Source organism: Cervus canadensis, chromosome 25 (assembly GCF_019320065.1).
Source record: "Cervus canadensis isolate Bull #8, Minnesota chromosome 25, ASM1932006v1, whole genome shotgun sequence".
Classification (NCBI taxonomy): domain Eukaryota; kingdom Metazoa; phylum Chordata; class Mammalia; order Artiodactyla; family Cervidae; genus Cervus; species Cervus canadensis.
The window spans coordinates 16,709,569-16,731,121 of record NC_057410.1 but is presented as its reverse complement, the minus strand read 5'-3'; the positions used below and the strand labels follow the sequence as shown (position 1 = coordinate 16,731,121).

General features: G+C 34.6%; 1 protein-coding gene across 2 annotated transcripts in view; it reads right to left on the bottom strand.

The window, feature by feature from the left end:
- CNTN1 (contactin 1) overlaps positions 1 to 21,553 on the bottom strand; it is a 390,272-nt gene that overhangs the window by 144,636 nt on the left and 224,083 nt on the right. For both annotated transcript variants that reach the window (XM_043447015.1, XM_043447014.1), the window contains 5 exons: positions 20,802 to 20,938; positions 19,378 to 19,410; positions 11,439 to 11,571; positions 7,545 to 7,717; positions 5,213 to 5,308 (listed from right to left, as the gene is read on the bottom strand). In XM_043447015.1, the coding sequence (XP_043302950.1) occupies positions 5,213 to 5,308; positions 7,545 to 7,717; positions 11,439 to 11,571; positions 19,378 to 19,410; positions 20,802 to 20,856 (490 nt within the window). In that variant the 5' untranslated portion in view covers positions 20,857 to 20,938. The remainder of the gene's footprint in view (positions 1 to 5,212; positions 5,309 to 7,544; positions 7,718 to 11,438; positions 11,572 to 19,377; positions 19,411 to 20,801; positions 20,939 to 21,553) is intronic.

Sequence of the window (21,553 nt, the reverse complement as noted above, 5' to 3'; positions counted from 1 at the left end):
ATAATGTTTTACTCTTTGAGTCTTAAAGGGAGAAAAGTTAGGTCAGAGAAGTTATTGCCATGATGTTGGTAAAAACATAAATCTTGTACTACAGAATAATTGGTCTGGCTGATTTAAGGCCCAGTGTGTATTTTCCTAAATATTCAATGTGAAAGTGTTAGTCGCTCAGTTGTATCCAACTCTGCAACCCCATGGCCTGTAGCCTGTCAGGGTCTTCTGTCCATGGGTTCTCCAGGTAAGAATAGTGGAGTGAGTAGCCATCCCATTTTCCTTGGGATCTTCCTGACCAACGGATCAAAACTGGGCCTCCCCTCCAGTTTACTGAGTTATCTTCTATGTGCCACTAAACAAGACAAATTTGGTCATTGCCCTTGTGGGACTTGTAATATTAGTAATATAAATTTATTTAATAGATTTTTGTCTACTGATAAGACATCTACTTGGACAAAAGAATAATTGCAATATGTTGGATGCTATCATTTCTCACTAAAACAAAGCTAGGGATCACTATTGTCATTTTAAAACAAGGACACAGAGGTTTAGCTAGGTTGACTCGCCCAAGGACGTATAGCAATAAGTTCAGTTCAGTCGCTCAGTCGTGTCTTACTCTTTGTGACCCCATGGACTACAACACGCCAGGCTTCCCTGTCCAACACCAACCCCCAGAGCTTACTCAGACTCATGTCCATCAAGTCGGTGTTGCCATCCAACCATCTCGTCCTCTGTCATCTCCTTCTCCTCCTGCCTTCAATCTTTCCCAGCATCAGGGTCTTTTCCAATGAGTCAGTTCTTCGGTGGCCAAAGTGTTGGAGCTTCATCTTCAGCATTAGTCCTTTCAATGAATATTCAGGACTGATTTCCCTTAGGATTGACTGGTTTGATCTCCTTGCAGTCCAAGGGACTCTCATTTAGCAATAGGAAGGCAGAACTGATCTTCTAACTTCCTTTTCCACCCCAGAACTACCGAAACTGTTCCACATTGGTGTGGTAGCTGCCCTGCTGATCAGACTTAAGAGTGAAGCTTAATTTAGGTAATCAAGAGCCAAACTCTGACCCAGTTTGCACGGGCATTCAGTGGATTATCTGTCTTCCCTTACTCCCTGCAAATGGTAAAATTAACCATCTCTGAAGAAGTCAGCACCTATTTTCCTCATAGCCTTGCTGTCTGGCTTAAATAATAAATTACTGTAAAATTATTTTTTAGGAAGAGTAAATACCAGGACTGTTTCATTGCTTTTATTGATAGGTGTCTGGGATTTTTTTTGTTTGCCTCAAGAGGGTCTGGACCATATAACAGGCAGGATTTGTTTTGGCCAATTATAGTGCATTTGATCAGTTTCATTGTATTACTTTGAAATACACCACTTATCCATGCTTGATAAATAATTTTACATTTCTCCTTAAAATATATTTGAAGTACTTAAGTGCTCTCTCTGTCCACAAACTTTTTTGAAGATGTTTGTACTTGTTGTTGTTGTTGTTGTTAATTAACTTCATTATAACAGAATTTGTGGCTCAGATGGTAAAGCATCTGTCTACAATGCGTGAGACCCGGGTTCAATCCCTGTGTTGGGAAGATCCCCTGGAGAAGGAAAAGGCAACCCACTCCAGTACCCTTGCCTGGAAGATCCCATGGACAGAGGAGCCTGGTAGGCTACAGTCCCCAGGGTCGCAAAGAGTCGGACACGACTGAGCGACCTCACTCACTTACTGAATAGGCACATATATTATTTTTATTTTGTGAGATGTGTAACTCAGTTTCTGATGGTTCTGAAAATTAGTTGGAATCAAAGAATCATGTTTCCATTTTCTGAGGATCCAGGGGTTTAGAAAGTCTTACACATTAATGAATTAATGCTTCTATTTAATAAAACAAGATCTAAACAGGAAAATTTATTTTTTGCTAAAATTGTAATCACTATGTATCTATCAATTTAATGAACATATTTATTTACTCTTTTACTTTCTTATTCCTCAAATATTTGATGGACACATATCCTGTGCTAGGCACTAGGCAATCTGTTGCATATCAAGTGTTGTTATAAAATTGAATCAACATTTTTACTGATATAGTTATTATGTATAAGTATTCCTAATAAATAAACAAACTGGTTCAAATAAGAGTTTTCCTCTTTGCAAGAAATTGTAGAACACCCAAATCCATAGAAAAATGTAGTGATTGTAAATGATGAGATTGTCCCTTAGATCTTTTTCCTGTGCATAAATCAGTGGTGAATTCAATACTCATGAATAAAAAAATTCTTAGTGAAGTGAAATGTACTTTATTTGTTTTAATGATGATTCAAAATATAACATTAAAGGTACTAAATACATTTTATTTACTTTAATAATAATCTTTTTAAATTAAATATCCATTTTATAATGTAAAAACATTAAATTTGACCCTTATAACAAGGACTGTGAAGTAGGTGGCACAAGAATTATTTTTCCCAAATTTTAAACAAGCAAACTGAGATGTAGTTATGGCTAAGTTAACTTGACTTAGTAAGGAGTAAACTTTAGGTTATCAGATCACCAAATAGAGCCAACAAGATTTGACTACTATAAATAGTTGCATATATAATGTTCTTGGAGGTTCAGAATCCAAAGGTAGGTTCGTTTATACCTTCAACTCCATGAAATATTAACTACAATATACAAAACCTTAACTCTATGTCATGGAAAGATAGATTTATGACATGGAAATGGTAAAATAGAACACACGCGTATACACATTATGGTCTTGAAACATATGTCCATTCTTATTTGAAGGTGTCATGTCTAATATTCAAAGAGGTCATAATCCACTAAGAACACAAGTGGAGATGAGAGTTGTTCAGGTTCTGTTCTGTGATTAATGATGTTTCTCTGGCTTATTTAAAAGACTTCCCAGTCCTGCCCCTACCCATATAAACATTTGTATCTTTATCAGGATGAAGAGGTAATATACTCATTTGGCTTAATGATTTGAAGCTTCTACCAACCTTAGTCTTGGTCCGTGAAATTCTTAAGTCAACAAAGTTGTAAAGATGCCACAGAGGCTTGAAAACAAGACTCATCTCAGAAAAATCCCATAGCTTGTGTTCCTTGAACCATTCCCCACATATCTATCTATACTACTTCCCTAGGTAATCACATGCAGTCTTATGACTTTGAAAACAATGTACATAATGCTGTATCACAAACTGATACTCCTACCTCAGATGTTGCCCCTGGGTTCCACATTCATAGAACTGCCAACTGAACAACTCTTTTTGGAATTTTAAACTAGGCACCTCACTCTTACGTCCACACCTATTCTTCCAGACAACTCCATTCTCTCCAGAGCTCATGACAAATACTTTGATGCCATCTTGACTCCTGTGTTTCTCTTATATCTCACACATAAAGTCTACCAGCCTGTACTCTTACCTCTTCCTTCAAAATATATCTTGAATTTAACTACTTCTTCCTCCCTCCAGCTCCCCTGCTCTGGTCCGTCATTCATTGCCTACATGATGGCAATACCTTTAACTGAGCTCCTGGTTTCACTTAACACTCTCCTGAGTCTTTTCTTACAACAGTAACCAGACCTGCCTTTCTATAACTCAAGTGATGTCCTGTGATTCCTCTGCTCAAAGCCCTTTAATGAAAATCTCACTCAAAGCAGATGACCGTGGTTTATGGGAAACACTATGAACATGAGCGGATTTTTTCATAACTTTGTCAGTTCTTTAAAAAAAAAGACCACTCCTTCACTGAAAAATTTTTTACAACATTTGAATTCGTAAATTTCTCCTTTTGTTGTTGTTCAGCCACTAAGTCATGCCAGGCTGTTTACGACCCCATGGACTGCAGCATGCTAGGCTCTTCTGTCCTCTGTTGTTTCCCAGAGTTTGCTCAGATTCATGTCTACTGAGTCTCCTATGTATATCAATTAATTATCTTTCTCCCACAGTTACAAGAAACAAAATGATCAACATTTGATTATAAGCAGTCTATTATCTATATGTAATCAGAATAATATATGTATATGTATGTACATTCCATATTAATATATTCCAGATTTATAATAGTCTGTTATGAATCATTCTATATAGAGATATTTAAAGACAACTTTATGATATAAGATTAAAACTATAAGAACCCAGAATACTTTTTGATGAGAGAAAAGTGGTATAAATATATTGTTCGAAGAAAATGTTTGATAAATGAAATGAGTGAAAATATTATATATGCAGTGTTCATCTTTTAATCAATGGTTTTGTAGCTTTCATTTTAGCCATATCAAATTACTGAAAACATGTATTCCAATCTTGTAACAGATGAACTTCAGCTTAGCCCCTTTATTGTGTACAGGTATACATTGGCAGCATCTTTGTACCTGTTGTGACAATTCTGAAGACTGTGCATTTCTTAAACTTTGCTTCAGATTTAGGAAGAATCTGTATAAGAGTATCTGGAAATACAATGTGCACAGACAAACCCAAGGCTTTACCAGAGGAAATCTGAGGGAGGACTCCAGTGTGGAGAAGAAATAAGGATGAAGGGTAGAATCCTTCAGAACATGAAAGTCAATAATCTTGCTCTTTACCCAATTTTGGATTTTCCTCTGCTTTTATTTTCTTTATTATATGTATTTGGAACTCACATTTTGTTTGTGGATTAGAATTCCTAAAGAGATTAATAATTTATTATGTCTCTTTCTTTCTGGTGTTTAATTACAGTTCCTAGTATATTTTAGATGCCAAATTATTAATAAAATGATGGATTACTTCCTCCTTGGTACTATTCTATTACAGGAATTATTTGTAGAAAATCTACCATATTTTCTCCAGTGTAACAGGACTTTAATAGGAACATAATCCAACATACATGTCATTTATAAGCTGAAATGATCATAGACCTTTAGAATTAGAGACAACTGTTTAAAGAATCAAAAAAGCAAGCATCTATAAGCTCTAGTAAGTGATGTATTATAAGGTTTTAAAAATACTGAATATTAATTATAAATGCTCCAATATCATTAAGGAATAAAAGTGTAGACCTTTGGAATTAGAGACAACTGTTTAAAGAATCTAAAAAGTAAGCATCTATAAGCTCTAGTAAGTGATGTTTTATAAGGTTATACAAATATTGAGTCTTAATTATAAATGCTCCAATATCATTAAGCAATAAAAGTGTTCCCACTTCATTTCCTAGATGCTCATAATCAGAGCAGAGCTGAGTTTACCTGGGAAATGGTACGGAGGGTCACAGAGCAGCACCATTCCTTTCCCTTCTTTCACTCTGACCTCAGGACGCTCCTCAGGTGGGAAAGGATCAAGATCTAATCGTGAAAGCAAGACGGAAAACATTCATTCTCTGGGCAATAGAAAAATTAATACTCATTAAAGTTTCTTTTTCAGCTACTAATTCACTTTTAGATACAATATTCTCTGTTGGTTTGGTGAAGCTTATCAAAAGCTTATTCCAGCCTTTTCAGACGCTGGAATGTGTACACATTACAGAAGAATACGGATGTTGGCAGCATCTGTGTAACTGGTGTGACAGCCCAGAAGCCTGTGCATTTTCTAAACTTTGCTTCCGATTTAGGAAGAATCTCTATAAGAGTATCCGGAAATACAATGTGCACAGACAAACCCAGGGCTTTACCAGAGAAAGTCTGAGGGAAGACTCCAGTGGGGAGAAGGAGTAAGGATGAAGAGCAGAATTCAAGCTGAGGAACGTGAAGGTCAATAATCTTGACCTTCAAATTTTGGATTTTCCTCAGTTTTTATTTCCTTCACTCTGTTCTGTGTATTTGGAACTCACATTTTGCTTGGTTTCTTTGATAGTCTACTATCTGATTCTTCATTTGTGTTACTGGTTCTCATTCTGTTTCAGCCTTGTCTCATCTCCAGTTCCTTATGTGTGATCAGCTGGTGTTCAGTCACTAAGTCATGTCAGACTCTCTGCGACACCATGGACTGTAGCACACCAGTCTTCCCTGTCCTTCACTATCTCCCAGAGTTTGCTCAAACTCATGTCCATTGAGTTGGTGATGGCAGCTGACCTTCTCATCCTCTGTAGCCCCCCTTCTCCTCTTTCCCGTAATCTTTCTCAGCATCACTGTCCTTTCCAGTGAGTTGGCTCTTCACATCAGGTGGTCAAAGGATTGAAGCTTCAGCTTCAGGATCAGTCCTTCTAATGAATATTCAGGGTTCATTTCCTTTAGAGTTGACTGGTTTGATCTCCTTGCTGTCCAAGGGACACTCAAGAGTCTTCCCCAGCACCACAATTTGAAAACATCAATCCTTCGGCACTCAGCCTTCTTTATGGTCCAGCTCTCACATGACTACTAGAAAGACCATAGCTCTGACTAAATGGACCTTTGTCAGCAAAGTAATGTTTCTGCTTTTTAATATGCTGTGATCAGTACTCAAATTATGAAATCTAGTTTTTAATTCTCTTAATATGTTCACGTCTCTGAAAAATTACCATTCCGATAATTACCTTTTTGCAAGAGCCCTTCAGATCCACTTCCTGTCCTGATGCCTCCCTGGAATGTCATCCCTATTCTAAAACTTAGTTGGGGTCTGTCTCACTGTGGGTAACAATGTCTCCTCTAAATGTGAAGAGACCATTGAAATGCTTCCTTTTATCCTTGAAATTGGTCTTAATTGCTCCCATTCCATTTTAAAGAGAGCAAAATGTTTCTGCCCTTTGACTAGACTTTCCTTAAGAAAATATTCAAGGTCTTTTTCCTTCGGCGAATCTGTTGTATATTTCTCCAAGCATTGAGTTTATCATTGGCACTCTCACTGTCAACACATGAATTTAATCTGACTGCACTTGCCGCTTTTGTCTCACTCCCTTCTGGTAATCACTACCACTCTGGTCCTTTTAAAATGTCACTTTCATCCTATAACTCATTTTGCAAAATATTTAAATGCTGACTTATAAAATCATGTAGGAGAACACCTAGTCTAACTCCTCTCCCAATACACATTTTTCTTTCATAATAACCTCTGACTTTTAGTTTAGCACAATGTTTCTCAAAGTATTTTCATTATTATTGTCCCTAAAAGGAGAAATTTTACTTAATTTAAACTTAAATCAGCTAACATTTAATTCATTCCTAACAAGAAAAATTAAATACTAAGGAATAAGTCCATTATGTTGTAATATATAAGATGGTTCCCTCTCTCCAAGAACAGATTTTCACTACCTTGGGAACAATATCGCCCCCAGTGAGAATCCAAAGCTCAGCATTTCCATTGAGAGTAATTTTTAGAAACTTATTCAAGATCTTTCTGAACATGACCTTAGTTTATTTTCCAGTGTTATCTTCCACTACTTTAAGTACATTCATAATACTCCTCATAACACTTTGCTCTCTTGGAATTGTTTTTCTCTTCCACACAATTAAGGCCCACTAATCTTGTAAAACCCACCTCAACTATAAGTCTTTCTCTCACTTTTCTTTCTCCTCGATTTCTCTTTTTTTGATTAATTCTTCTGATAGTGTCTAAATTTTTCTTCACCTAAATGCACATACCCATTTTAAAGTCACAATTACTTACATCCAAAACTCAGGGTTGCTTCAGTGCTTCTGACCATCCCATAGTTATTAGACGCTAAACAGTAATATATTCCAGCATCTTTCTGTTTGTCCGGATTGTTGATAACAAGGTTTCCTCCTACCATACTGTACCGATCACTTGTCAGATCGATATCCCCATTATTCATTCTCCATCTATGAAAAAATAAGTAAATGCCATATCAAAGGTCAAGAGGACTGAAATCAGTATACTGGGAAACACTGTTCTAAAATAATATGAGTACAGCTCCATATGAAAGAAGATGATTAAGCAGTTGACTCAGAGTGGTATTTCTTCATATTCTATAATTCCATGTCTCTGGGCTCATGATTTATAATTTAGTTCAGGCACAGAAAGGTAAATGTTCAAGTATATGAAATATTTCCTTTTTTAGCATGAGGCATTCCAAAGGACAAATATTTCATTGAATTTTGCTACATAAACTGGTTTCTTAGCAGATATACATGGATCATAAATGATAACCATTTATGCAGTAGTTAGATTCCTGAATAAATAAATGTTATATAAATATTTAAAATATTACTATAGTAGAAATAAAATATATCAATACAAGATATCAAAGTATAAGATATAAGACTTCAAAATATAAGATATCAATATCAAAGTCATTTTTGAATAAAATTTCGTTTTGAATAAAACAAACCAATAGAAATCAAGGTTTTACTCAGTTATGTCATATTCTGACCACTAGAGGTCGATCACACCATTTGAAAATGGCTAAAGTCAACTGGGTCTTGGTTCCAGGCCACAGATACATTATTGCAGGTAGATTGATGGTGATGGTGAATAAACTAACTAGAAACAGGAATCTAGAATCTAACAAGAATCAGGAAACTTTCATGGTGAGATGATGAGAGGATTGCGTATATAAAATAGTTTTCAATTAAGCTGACCACCTGCATAATTTTATAATCATTCTCTATTAGGGTTAAGGTTTCATGTCTTCTGCAGTGTTCTAAGACAAGAGCTATGTCAACCAGTGGGCTGTGGCCCCATCATTCATATCCTGGCTGCAGAATTCTGATTAGGGTAAGCATCTTGCCAGAAAGGCCTAATAATTTTATAATATTTTTAATAAATCAAGTTACTAGAACATTTTTAGTTTTAATTTTTACAGTGTGGGAAGTAATTTAAAAGCAAACACAGAAAACCATGCTTTGCTTTTCAAAACCTACCAAATATCAGCCCTATGAATAAATCATTCCCTTCATCCTAGCTGATGGCAAAATTGTCCCTGCCTGAACCATCCAATGTCGAGTCACTTAGCATTTACCAAGGCAGTGGTTTCCCTTGTGAGGCACTAGTTATATCAAAATATAAGATATCAATATAAATTTCTCCCCATTATGTTCACTCCAAGTTTTTATTTCTTGTTTTAACTTCTTCCCAGTAGGTCTGATTCTGCTCTTGATGTCATTTAATGATAAATTTTGCTGTGATTAGGTAAGTTCACTCATTTATTTAATTTTTCGGAATATTCACCATTTTTATAATCCCTTTCACACAGCCTTAAATACAATTTTTATTAGAGTTCTTGTTATTGTGGGAGACAGGGCAAGATAGTGAAAGTCTCAAGACTGATAAGTAAAAAAGTTCCCTGTTTTATCTTTCATGATGTTGAGATGAATAACAAATTATCACAGAACATACCATAAATATAAAAGTACTATGTGAATGACAAATTGCATGATTACCAAGGTTAGTATGGCTTTCTTTGAATATTAAGTAAATTTTCATCATGGCAAGTGTTCTTTTGTCAGACAAGCTACATCATGAGCTGAATAAATTTTTCTTACTTTGCTGTCAAATGTAGACCATCTTCACAACAATTAAACATCTACTTCTTCCCATCAGTGTTCTACATTACTGTATAGATAATAAGGGCATACTTGCCCTGGGGACTTAAATGCATATGCAGTCTGTGGGAGGAAGGTGGTGATACATTTGCCAAGCAAAGTTTTGCTTCTTACTGTTATTTTTTAAATTGTGGTAAGAAAACTAAATGGGACTGGAGGGAGGCAGATGTAAGGGGGTGTTAATAAGTACACAATTTTAGTGATGTAAAACTTGGCTTCTTACAGTCTCTATGGTGGAAGCAGGGCAGCAAAGAGAAGCACACGTTCCTAGACACTATCTGAGAACAACCACTTTCTGTTGTTTTATTCTCCACGGGAGCCTGGAGGCTGATTTGCTTAGGTTCCATGTGTATGAACGTTAAGAAAAGAGAATCACAGAATAACCATCACTGAAATAGCTTTTGAAATACTATCAACCTGTCTAGATAGATGAATACTGAAAAAAAATTATATGTTTCCTTGAAAGTCATGAAATCTGTGTTTCAGTCTTAGATCTGTGATTTACTAGTTCTGGAGCAAGTCAATTTACTTATATAGGACACAGCTTCCTTTCCTATAAAATTCTGTACTTGATGTAAAATTCTGTGCTTCTCTAGAGCCTGTCATTAGCTATACTATGCCAAGTCCAAGGTTATGTATGTAAACTCCCATCATGGATGACTTAAGGGTAGAAATAAATCTAGCCCATCAAATATTTTCAGAACAAATATGCTACTTATATAATTTATAGAATATCCTCTTATATTGCACTCCAAGATGGTGATTTTGCATATAAATTTATATTTTATTTTAAGAAAAATTTTGCAATTATAGTTAGAGGCAAGAGGAAATGAGTTCAAGTATAATGAAATGAAAGGAAGGGGTATTCTTCATAATAACTTTTTAATAGCAATGAAAAGTTGTTTTTCTATCCATGAAAAGAAAAATCTACTACTAAAATCAACTTTGTTGAATGACAACCTTCAATTAACTCTGGTGATATGAACACATGAGAGCCCCAATTTCCCTGTCAATTGCTTGCTTTGTCTTCATGGAACCAAAATCCATTGGCATTTGGTTAATTTTAAAATCTTATTCTTTATGTCAGACTAGAAACTGTTAGTATATTTTTCTGAACACTCTGAAGCAAGAAAACTGACTACTACTTTTTATAAATTTATTTTTGATGGTGCTAATAGGTACTCCAGAAAAAACATGAAGAGATATATAGACTGTCTGATAGGTAGAGTCGTTTAAGGAATTTGTTTTGTTGTCTGGAATATAGATTTGAGACTACTGAAAAATGGTGTTTTCTAGAATTATCTATGTAATATGCTCTTTAAATGTGATTAATATAGACTATTATCTGTCATCTGTATATATGAGTTATCTAGGCTAATATATGGAGAAGGAAATGGCAACCCACTCCAGTATTCTTGCCTAGAGAATCCTGTGGACAGAGGAGCCTGGTGGGCTGCTGTCCATGGGGTTGCACAGAGTTGGACACGACTGAAGTGACTTAGCATGCATGCATGCATTGGAGAAGGAAATGGCAACCCACTCCAGTATTCTTGCCTGGAGAATCCCAGGGACAGAGGAGCCTGGTGGGCTGCCGTCTATGGGGTCACACAGAGTCGGACATGACTGAAATGACTTAGCAGCAGCAGGCCAATAAATACAAAAACAGTTTATCCTCAAGTGCGTATATTTAAATTCTGCATTTTTTCATGTAACCATTTTCTTACTTAATAGTATGATCTCCATTAGCCAATTTTTAAGTGGTAATATGAAATGGTACTGGCAGGAAATAGGAAGCGAATTATATGCATATGTTTAAGAAAACTATTTCAGTATTAAACAACTTTTTAAAAATTAGCTGTATGACAATATTTTTGATAATGACCCAAGATTTTGTAGAAAGCTTTAGGCCATAGCTTTCTCTATAGATATAGGATCACAGATGCTGATCTGAAATCTTAGTCCAACACTTCATTCTGAAAAGAGCAATGAGGTACGTTACTTGTAAACTGGGAAAGGGCTGGCTCGTGCCCTGCAGTTTAGCGAAACTTTTCCTTCCGGTGACTCCTCTGGATAAATGGTATTGATTGGTTGTTCTTCAAAAATTGGTCCAAATCCTTTGTCTTCCTCAGAAACTATAAGAAAAATAAAATTATTTTATATTCCTTTATTTTAGAAATCAAAGAAAATTTGACTACATTTAAAAAGGTTTTTTTGAAAGAAAGGTCAGAAACATGGGATCTCCAGTGTCATTTGAACCAAAGATGTTTGCCTCTATAATCCTGAGGAAAACGTTTAGGTTTATTCAAAATTCTTTTCTACTTATCTCTCATCATTTTCTGAAAAGCACTCTGTGTTGCCATGCTTAACTAATTAGTGCTTCTCAAACAAGCCATGCTTTCATGCCTCTGAGCTTTTTCTCTTTCTGGAACCACCATCTCATTTCTCTCCTCCCATCAAAATTTGTACAATCCTTAATGACAGTCATAAAGTTAGCTCCTTCAGGAAGCCAACTCTCAAACCCCTCCGAGTTTTAGTAGGTCCACATTCTTATAACTCCCTAGCAGGCTTATGGTACTTAAGACAGCTGCTGTGATTCCTGATGCAATTTTCTGTTTTACTAGATTGCAGATGCCTGGGGAAAGGTTTACTAGATCGCAGATGCCATAATTTCTATACCGCACTCTCCTCCACAGCTGTCTAGCAGTGTGGAACATAATAATTGTTTAACAATTTTTGAACAATAGAATGAATATATTTGTAGAAGTTCTGAGGAAATGGGTCCTTTTCTTGGGTCAGTTCTTGTTTTGTTTTTGTCTTTAAACATGTGACCAGCACTGGTAGCATCTGGAACAATCCGTAAATTACCAAACAATCCATGAGTTATCAGTAAATGGATATGGGATCTGGCCAGCTGGTTTAAAATCTACCATAAAAATACCAGTGTTGAAGCAGTTGTTCCTGACAGCGTATCCTCTCTGGAGAGGAGGTGTGACACCTCACAGCAGGATGAGGAAGAGAATCATTCACATGTCATCAGTTTGGAACCTTTTTTATAGAGCCCAGCGAAGAGCCAGATGCTCCAGATGACTTCATACTTATATATATACATATATATATGGCTAGAAAGGAGGAATATTCTTACATGGGATCATTGTAGGTCTCTGCTTAATCAAAAGCTATGGTTCACACTTCCAATTTATTTTTTTAAGAGCAAGTGTAAGGCAAATGTCATACTGAAAAATTGGCTGTTCTAACATTAAACTTGAGGATAAGAGCTTTCTTCCAGTTTCTTTTAACAAGCAGTTTAATTACATCATTTAAATCTTGCCTTAGTGAAGTTTATTAGTATTTTTGGAAAAATTATTTAATATCTCCAAGCCTTGATATCACCCCTTATAAGATGGAGATAATATTAAAACCTACCTCATTTGACTATTGTGAGAAATTACATTGAGACAACCCACATTCTCATGAATTTGCCAATCTTTTCAAAATTTAATTTACATGTCTTACATATATCACCGTTTAGACTAATTCCAAAAGTTTCAGAAGCCAAATTTTATTCATTCTTCTAATTCTGGTGCCACAAGCATCATGTCAATACACATTTATGTGTACACAGATGATTAATAAAAATCCTCAGCTAGCTTCTCCCAATATGAAGAGTATTAATTTTCCCAGTATTAATTTTTCTAAACTGACCTGAAGTATTTCAAAGGGAGAAGCCTCATTTTTAGTTGGAATTTGCTGAAAATGCCATTCAAGAATTTATGGATCTCAGTTATATTATATAGCATCATCCTATTTCAGATCACAGATAAATCACTGGATCAGAACTGGAGGAACTAGAGGAAATGGGATTTAGCTCAACATTGGTTTCCTAGCTGTTGTTTTATGCAAGTCATTTGTTCTATATGGTATTTACCTCCCCCACCCCCCCAAAAAAAAGGAACTGGGGCATGTGCCCTAAGGGCTCCATAGGCCTACTGCAACCATAAGTAAGAAGATGAATGCAAGGTGTTCACAGAAGTCACTTGCTAATGATTTTTGAAGTCCTGCTCTAAGCTGTTTATTTCCATATACTTGAGGCTAAAAACTAGAAATACTATAATGTTTTCTGCTTTGCTTCTAATAATTACCTGATGATGTCCAATGTTTTCTGGCCTTTAGGAAGTAATAGCCTGACAGGGAAAAATGTAATGAATCTCAAATCCTTGATAACAAGACCTTCATTTGTATGTAGGTTCTAGATTTTTCAGCCTCACAAAGAAATAGCCTTGGAATCATCTATGATAAAAAGGGCTTCCTGGGTAGCTCAGCTGGTAAAGAATCCACCTGCAATGCAGGAGACCCCAGTTCGATTCCTGGGTTGGGAAGTTCCCCTGCAGAGGGCTACCCACTCCAGTGTTCTTGGGCTTCCCTGGTGGCTCAGATAGTAAAGAATCCACCCACAATGTGGGAGACCTGGGTTTGATCCCTGGGTTGGGAGGATCTCCTGGAGCAGGGCATGGCAACCTACCCCAGTATTTTTGCCTGGAGAGTCCCCATGGACAGAGGAGCCTGGTGGGCTACAGTCCATGGGGTTGCAAAGAGTTTGACACAACTGAGCGACTAAGCCCATATCTATGACATTAGCCATGTGATATTTCTTCTCCCACTTGGACAATCTCATGAATTCTTCTTTGAATCTCTGTCAATTGCCCAGCTTTAGTAACTGGAGCAATTTAGTAACCCTGCTGCTTTGGAGCTTCTGCTGTTTCTTCCCAATTCACACAAAAATGCTTAAAAAGATGAGCAGTGAAGTTCATTTTTATTAACATATTTTGATTCTCTTCTTGAAGGTAAAATGAATACTATTCTCACTTTGACCCTTGATGAATAATGAGTAGGGTGACAATTTTGAGCAGTTTTTAAAAATTTAAACATACTAGTTATTCAGAATATTAAAATAAATACATCTTAGGGGAGTTTAAGCTCATGAATATCTTCTAAATGCATTGTATTTATATACAAGCTTGATGATTATGGTATTACTATCATTATTAACAGAAAAGATCATCAGATTTAAAAAGGAATGAATGTTTGGTGCAATTATAAAACTTAAACAGACGTCCACTTATCTACACTGGATTAGATCTTGAATTTCCACCTGTTACATTAGAGGTAACATAAGAATTTTAAATGGTCTTCTGTGAGGTTACAGTTTAATGAACTAGAGGTTTTGGTTGTCCTTAATTCAGTCAATAACTTCATTCAGACCTTGCATATGGTGAAGAATTTTGAGACATAATTTCAAAAGCATGATCCATAAAAGAAAAAAAAAATGATAAGCTGGACTTTATTCAAGTTTAAAAGTTCTGTTCTGTGAAAGACACTGTTAATAGGATTTTAGGTCTTCAAGATTAGAGATTTTCCTTAGGTCCATTTCAACATACATTGGAGAATTTTGGAATAAGTAGCAAATTGGAAGTACTTTCCACTAACTAAATATGTACCTCACTTAATAATTGTGATCACATGCAATTTTACATAATTTGAACTCATGTCAATAGGTGCACAGTTGCATTAACTAAAGATTCTTTAACAGTATTGTATTTCCAGTGTAGAAATAGCTAATCCTGGCCTGTCTAGCATTTGCTTCTGGTAGTGAGTCCTCTGGTAGTGTCATTATCTCCTGCATTGCAGGTCAATTCTTCACCATCTAAGCCACCAGGGAAGCCTTATAGGGATTATAACAATCCTGAATTTTCAATTTAATTAATAATTTGTTAATTTCCTTAAAATAACTAGTTTTATGACTTTGAAATAGTTGAGTTTTGTTCATTCCTAATTGCCTTGATTATTTCAAATATTGTATGGTGCCTTGAAATACAAAGACAGCTGCACATAAACATACATCTGTGTGGAGGTAGAGGTTAGTTGCACACTTGCATATCTTCATAAAATGCATGGTTTTAAATGTTTCTTTTGATAGCATATCTTTTGATTTCAAGATATGTAATTTTGAGATAAAAATTCATCAGCTTTTAGAAAACTGAACATATGTTCCTTCATCATGATCATAAGGCATATTTTTTTTCTGGAAAAGATATCAGCAATGGCAATTTCCATTGAAAATAATGAAATGCTACATGTTAATAATGATCAGCCTGTATCTATTGACTGGCAAACCCTCTACTGATTAAAGTAAAGATAAAACACTTTGAGGGTGAGTTGGGTTGAAGTATATAGGCCAAACTGAATATTATCAGTGACCCATGCTATTTTATTCTCAACAAATGCTTTTCCAAAATTATATGCAGATATTTCCAAGTGCTCCATTTCCATTTGCCCTTTACAGAAAGAGACAATGAATCCTTTAAGTGATAAAATATGAAACTAATTTCTAATAAAACACTGAATTTTTCCATTTTGACAAAATATTATATTTAAGATATTTCCTTTTGCCCATTTTTAAGAACAAAAGGAGAATATGGCACATTTGATATCACATTTGTGTCTAGTTAATATTATTTTATAAATGTTATAAAATGTTAGCATATATTTATAAATTTTATAAATATTTCTTGCTTTTCTAATATTTTCAAGCCTGAATAAAATAATGTATTTCATTAGGTGGTTTACCAATTACAATATGCATTTTATTTTGAGGACATATTTGGGCTCTTGGGAGATAAACTACTCGTCACCAGCTTCGAATTGCTTTGGTATGCTCAGTGTTAGTTTCTGAATGTCAGCTTCATAACCCCCTTGAAGACTATCCAAGTCCATTGCTCTGTTAGTTGAGCTAGGGCACTCGGATCCAGAAAAAAGAACTTTCAGGGGTAATACAACACAAGGTTCAGCAAAGGATCCATTAATAGAAGCATTATAATCTCTGTTAACAAAAATTAAGTTATCCACTGCTTTTGTTCTAGGGCAATGGAAATAATTAGATGACAAATTATCATGCTTTGGAAGTATCATGAGGTTAAAGGGTACAGAAACAAATGGAAAATATGTTAACAAGATAAGGTTGTTTTTAAAACATACGCTCTTTTTTGGTGCTAGATATAGTCTTCTAAAAAGGAGCACACAGTTATATAGATAACTTCTCAAGCTAGTTGAAAAAATTACTTCAAATCATTCTTTGATTTACTCAGTACAAATTTATTTTCTACCATATAGTGGTCATCTATTGCAGAAGTAAGTTCATTTCTTAAATTTGATCAAGAAGATTAACAGAAAGGCAAAAACTGCTACTTTTTTTCAGTAACATTCTCAGTCTCACAGTTAATGTAGTCAGTTAGTGTATGATCTTAAATGAAATACTTCACCTCTTGCTATGTAGAGATGATCCACTGTAACCTTGCTATCCTATTTTATCTCTGGAAATTGAAAGTATAATTACAATTTGTGCTTGAGAGTTGTTTTTATTCATTTTATATTCGATGAAAGAAATCCTATTTCTATTTCTGTAATATGTCATCTTAATCTGTTAGTTTTCAAACATAATTTTACATAAGTATGTTTTAATGAGAGTTTCAGGAAGAAAGCAATGAGAACAAAATTTTAGCAGAGTCTAATATTTGAATTTTTACAGTGTTTACAATATTCAGTGGATATGGCCTGGGGAGTGTTGTAAGCCCTCTTAAAATACAGTAAACTCTCTAAATGAGAGTTTTTACAATATTTTAATTGTACAATATTTAAAATTTTACAATATTTAAATTGGCTCAAAGCATTATTATTATCTCTATTTTCAAACATTCCTCACTGATAAGAGAATAAGGACATTTAGGGCTTAGGCTTTGAATACTCTGGTTCATCAGTTCTTTAGTCTCATGGGTAATAGGTAACAGTGCAGCAGTATATCATAGCTAAAATATAACAAGTTGGTCTTGAGAATGTCCAGGAATCCAGTTATTAGAAGGAAAATTAAGATCAGGTTATCAGAATGGTTAAGTTGACTAAATTTTCCTTGCATGATTTTATTTGCCTAAGAAGAGCCTTTCACAGTTATTAATGACAACCACTTCCTTGACCTATCGTTCAGCCTCAAAGCTCTAGACACTGTGTTTTGCATAACAGTCTGGGCATCTGTTCACACCTGCCTTATGTCTGTCTGTGTTTGCTGCCATAAGCCAAAGAATGTTTGGGATGTGTGTGTGTGTGTGAGTCGCTCAGCTGTGTCTGACTGTTTGTGGCCTCATGGGCTGTAGCCCGCCAGAACTCCTGTCTATGGAGTTCTCCAGACAAGAGTACTGGAGTGGGTTTCCATTCCCTTCTCATAGGGATCTTCTTGATCTGGGTCTCATGCATTGTAGGTAGATTCTTTACCATCTGAGCCACAAAGGAAGCCCAGTGTTTGGGGTACCAGAAGCTGAAAGATGAAAGGAAAGCGCTTTCCCATACAGGTTTCAGCAGAAACCTGACTCTTAATCTCCTTTCTTTGGGACATCTCATCTCAGAATGTGAGACAATAAATTTCTGTTGTTCTAAGCCACCCAGTTGGTGGTTTTATTATAGCTATAGCAGTCCTAGGAAACGAATATGTCCATTACTGGTGTGCTGCAGTCCATGGGGTTGCAAAGAATCAGACACGACTAAGGGACTGAACAAAAACAACACACATAATCATAAGCTGCTGAAGTTCAATGAACTAGCCTTTCTCAGATTTATTTGACAATGAAGTCCTGCTAACATCCTGCAGAACAAGTGTTCTTTGAATTAACAACCTAACGCAGTCCATATTTACCCACTTCTGTGCTTTATTTGTTCTACTTCCTCTAAGAATTATTTCCATTTCTAATAATTGAAATACTTCCAGTTTCCCTTGCCTACTAGCTCCATCATGAAATATTTATTAATTCCTCAATTATTTTAAAGAGCCTATCATATTTTTCTTATGAATTTGTTATCTACTTACTTTTATTATTCCTTATTATATGTAAGGTTCTTGAAATCAATGAGCATACATCATTGATCTTTATATAGCCTAGACTCACACTATATAGGCTAACTCACAAGGAAACAACAGAAATAGCTTTGATATGCTTCTTGCTGAGACTTTCCTTTCTATAAATCCCCTATCGATGGAGATTCTGACTCACTCTGGCATGAAAATCTTTCTTTGGCATGGAAGCAATAGCACTGATTACTCAGTGATTCTTCCTAATTACTCATTCTCCTACCACGATGCTGTCGCTTTCAATGATTACCAGTTTTACCATGTTTATCGAGCACCTACTACGTAGGTCACTGTGCTGTAAGCTATCATCACATTATTTTTTTAGTGTTCACAAGAATCCTGTGATTTTTACATGTTGGAAACATAAGTCTCATAGAAATTAAATAATTTGTACAAGATCACATAGTGAATACCACGTTGCATATGTAAGTCCAGACTGATCTTACACTAGACTCTATTTTTTCTAGTCTATATTTCCAGCAAGAACTATTCAGTGGTTGAAATATAATCTAAACTATCAGGATTGCTAGTTAAATTTAATGAAGGATAAACAATAAATTTTTCATTATCTGGATTTCTAATTAAACTGAATTTTAAGGTCCCAAGCTTATTAACTTTAATTCTCCTTCTTGCAGCAAAGCAGAAGGCTCTCACAACAAGCTAGAATTTTACAATATTAAAAATATTGCTGCAAAATTAAGTACTACAGGATTATTATAAAACATGAAAGAAAAATACAGGTTGCATTGAGTATATATTCTATCCGCTACAGTCCTCCACTTGGCTGTTTGCTTGTGGTGTATCTATTCATTTATTTTGGTAATCAAATAAGTTGCATGAAGACCTCAGATAAAACATCTACAAAATTTCCAAGTGCTCTAATTGTAACCACTTGCTATAAGTTTGAAAACTTAATAGCTTAATGTAGGGGTGAAATATGGTTTATTTGAAGAAATCTATTCAAAAAGTTACCCTTTCATCAACTTACCTCCATGACCATACCTTCTGTGCCATGTAAACTCTAAAAAGAAAAAAAAAATGACAAAAAAACAGAAAAAATTAATCCCAAAGCTGTTCTTCAAGTTTTGATTTCAAATGTTACTCAAATAATGGAGATATTAGTTAATGAAATTAGATTATCAGCTCTTCACCGTTAAGGCTGAAGTATGACCATATCTTTGGAAATATTTATTTCTTATCTTTGCATTTTTATAATTACAGCACTAAAATTTTAAAGAATTGGCATGAATTTTCAGTGCTAATAAGATCTTTGCTTTCTTTTATTCATAAAGGTAGACAGCAATAATAACCTTACCACAAATTTTTCTTTATTATATTTAAATGATATATATGCATATATGCAAATAGTTCTATATGTGTGTATGTATGTATAATTACTGTTTATATCAGTAAAATTCTTAAGTACTGATAATAAAATTATTACTTTTTTATTCTGAAGTCATAATAAAATTTACTCCCCAAAGTAAAATAGCATTTTTATTTCCTTAATAATAATTAAGAAATACAATAGGATGCCCATCAAGTTCATTATTAAAGCAATCAAATGAAGTTTGTAAATGAAAATATGAGAGCCATCTATATCTTGAACTTAATAGCAACTCAACAAGTGCTGAATTAAGGTAATTGAGACAGAGGTATCAGAAAATATTGTTAGAAAACACACTGCTTCAGATAAAAATACAATGTACCTTTAGAAAATATTCTTGAATTTTTCACACTTATCTTTGAAAAATAGAAATATAGTGTTTATTTATCCTAAAACTACAGTAGACTTAAAACTGCATTGTTATTCTTAAGTCCTTGAAAACACTGTATATTATTTTTGAATTGTTTTTCAAAAGATTGACTAGCCAATAATAAAAATTAAATTATATTGACTTATAAAAAATAAAAGTAACAAAAGCTTAAAATCCATTATATTCTAATATTTTACTATATTTTACTTTTATGTATACTAATGAGGTTAAGTCGATTTTACCCCTATAGTGAACATACTATATAATGGTGTGTTGTTGCATAACTTTTCTCCCACCACCTTAAATGGTTTCAAGTTGAAAATGACAATAGTATGACAATTTACTCTGTAGGAATTGACAAATGCTACAGCAGGGATATTTTTTTCCCTCCCAGATATTCAGATTTTAAACATTTACCAGCACATCACTATGTAAGACTGATTGACTTAAATCTTACAAAAGTTTAATTGAAACTAAAAAGAAAAAAGAACAAAAGTGTCAGCCTTTATATATATGCATTTACTTGCCTGACCCAGATGGTAAAAGAAAATATTAATTCTGAACTTTACACACCAGATTCAATATAGTGAAAAGAATATTTATTACATTGACATAAATTGTGGAAGTTATATGTTATATACAGGATATTTCTTACCTGATAGACAAGTTTTAAAAGATATTATTACAAGGAGACTGAACAGCAACCACATTTTGACCTTGTGTTCAGTAGAATTTAGGTTCAAATTTCAAAAAAAATCTTTAACTTTATGGCAGTTGGATAATATTAAACACCTGCATAAAGAGAAGAGAAGGGAAAAGAGGAAAGATAAGAAAAAGGAAAGAAAGGGAATAGAAAATATTCATCATTTGGAGTCAAAAATATTATCAATTCTATTTTATTTTATATTACTTGTTTGTAGAATAAGTTTTAGTTTATTTAAATCCATTTGTAAACATCATATTGTAATGAAAAGAATTGATTCGGTATCAGGGCTTCAGCTTCTTCCCAGTGCTGACATTGTAAGAAACATGAGTAAGTCACTGAATTGACATTTTTTTTTTAAGTTTTTAATAATTGAGCACAGTAACATCTTTTTACAAATAGCAGAGTTGTGAACATTTCAATGTCAACTATTTTACCTGAAGATTAAATTGACCTGAAGTGCTGGTAGAAAGATTTAGTAAAATATATATTTGTATAAGAATTTCCCTAGTAGCTCAGCAGTAAAATAATCCCCCTGTAATGCAGGAAACCTGGATTCAATCCCTAGGTGGTGAAGATTCCTTCACAAAGGAAGTGGCAACCTACTCCAGTATTCTTGCCTGGAAAATCCCATGGACAGAGGAGCCTGACAGGCTACAGTCCACAGGGTCTCAAGAGTTGGACATGACTTAAAAACTAAATCA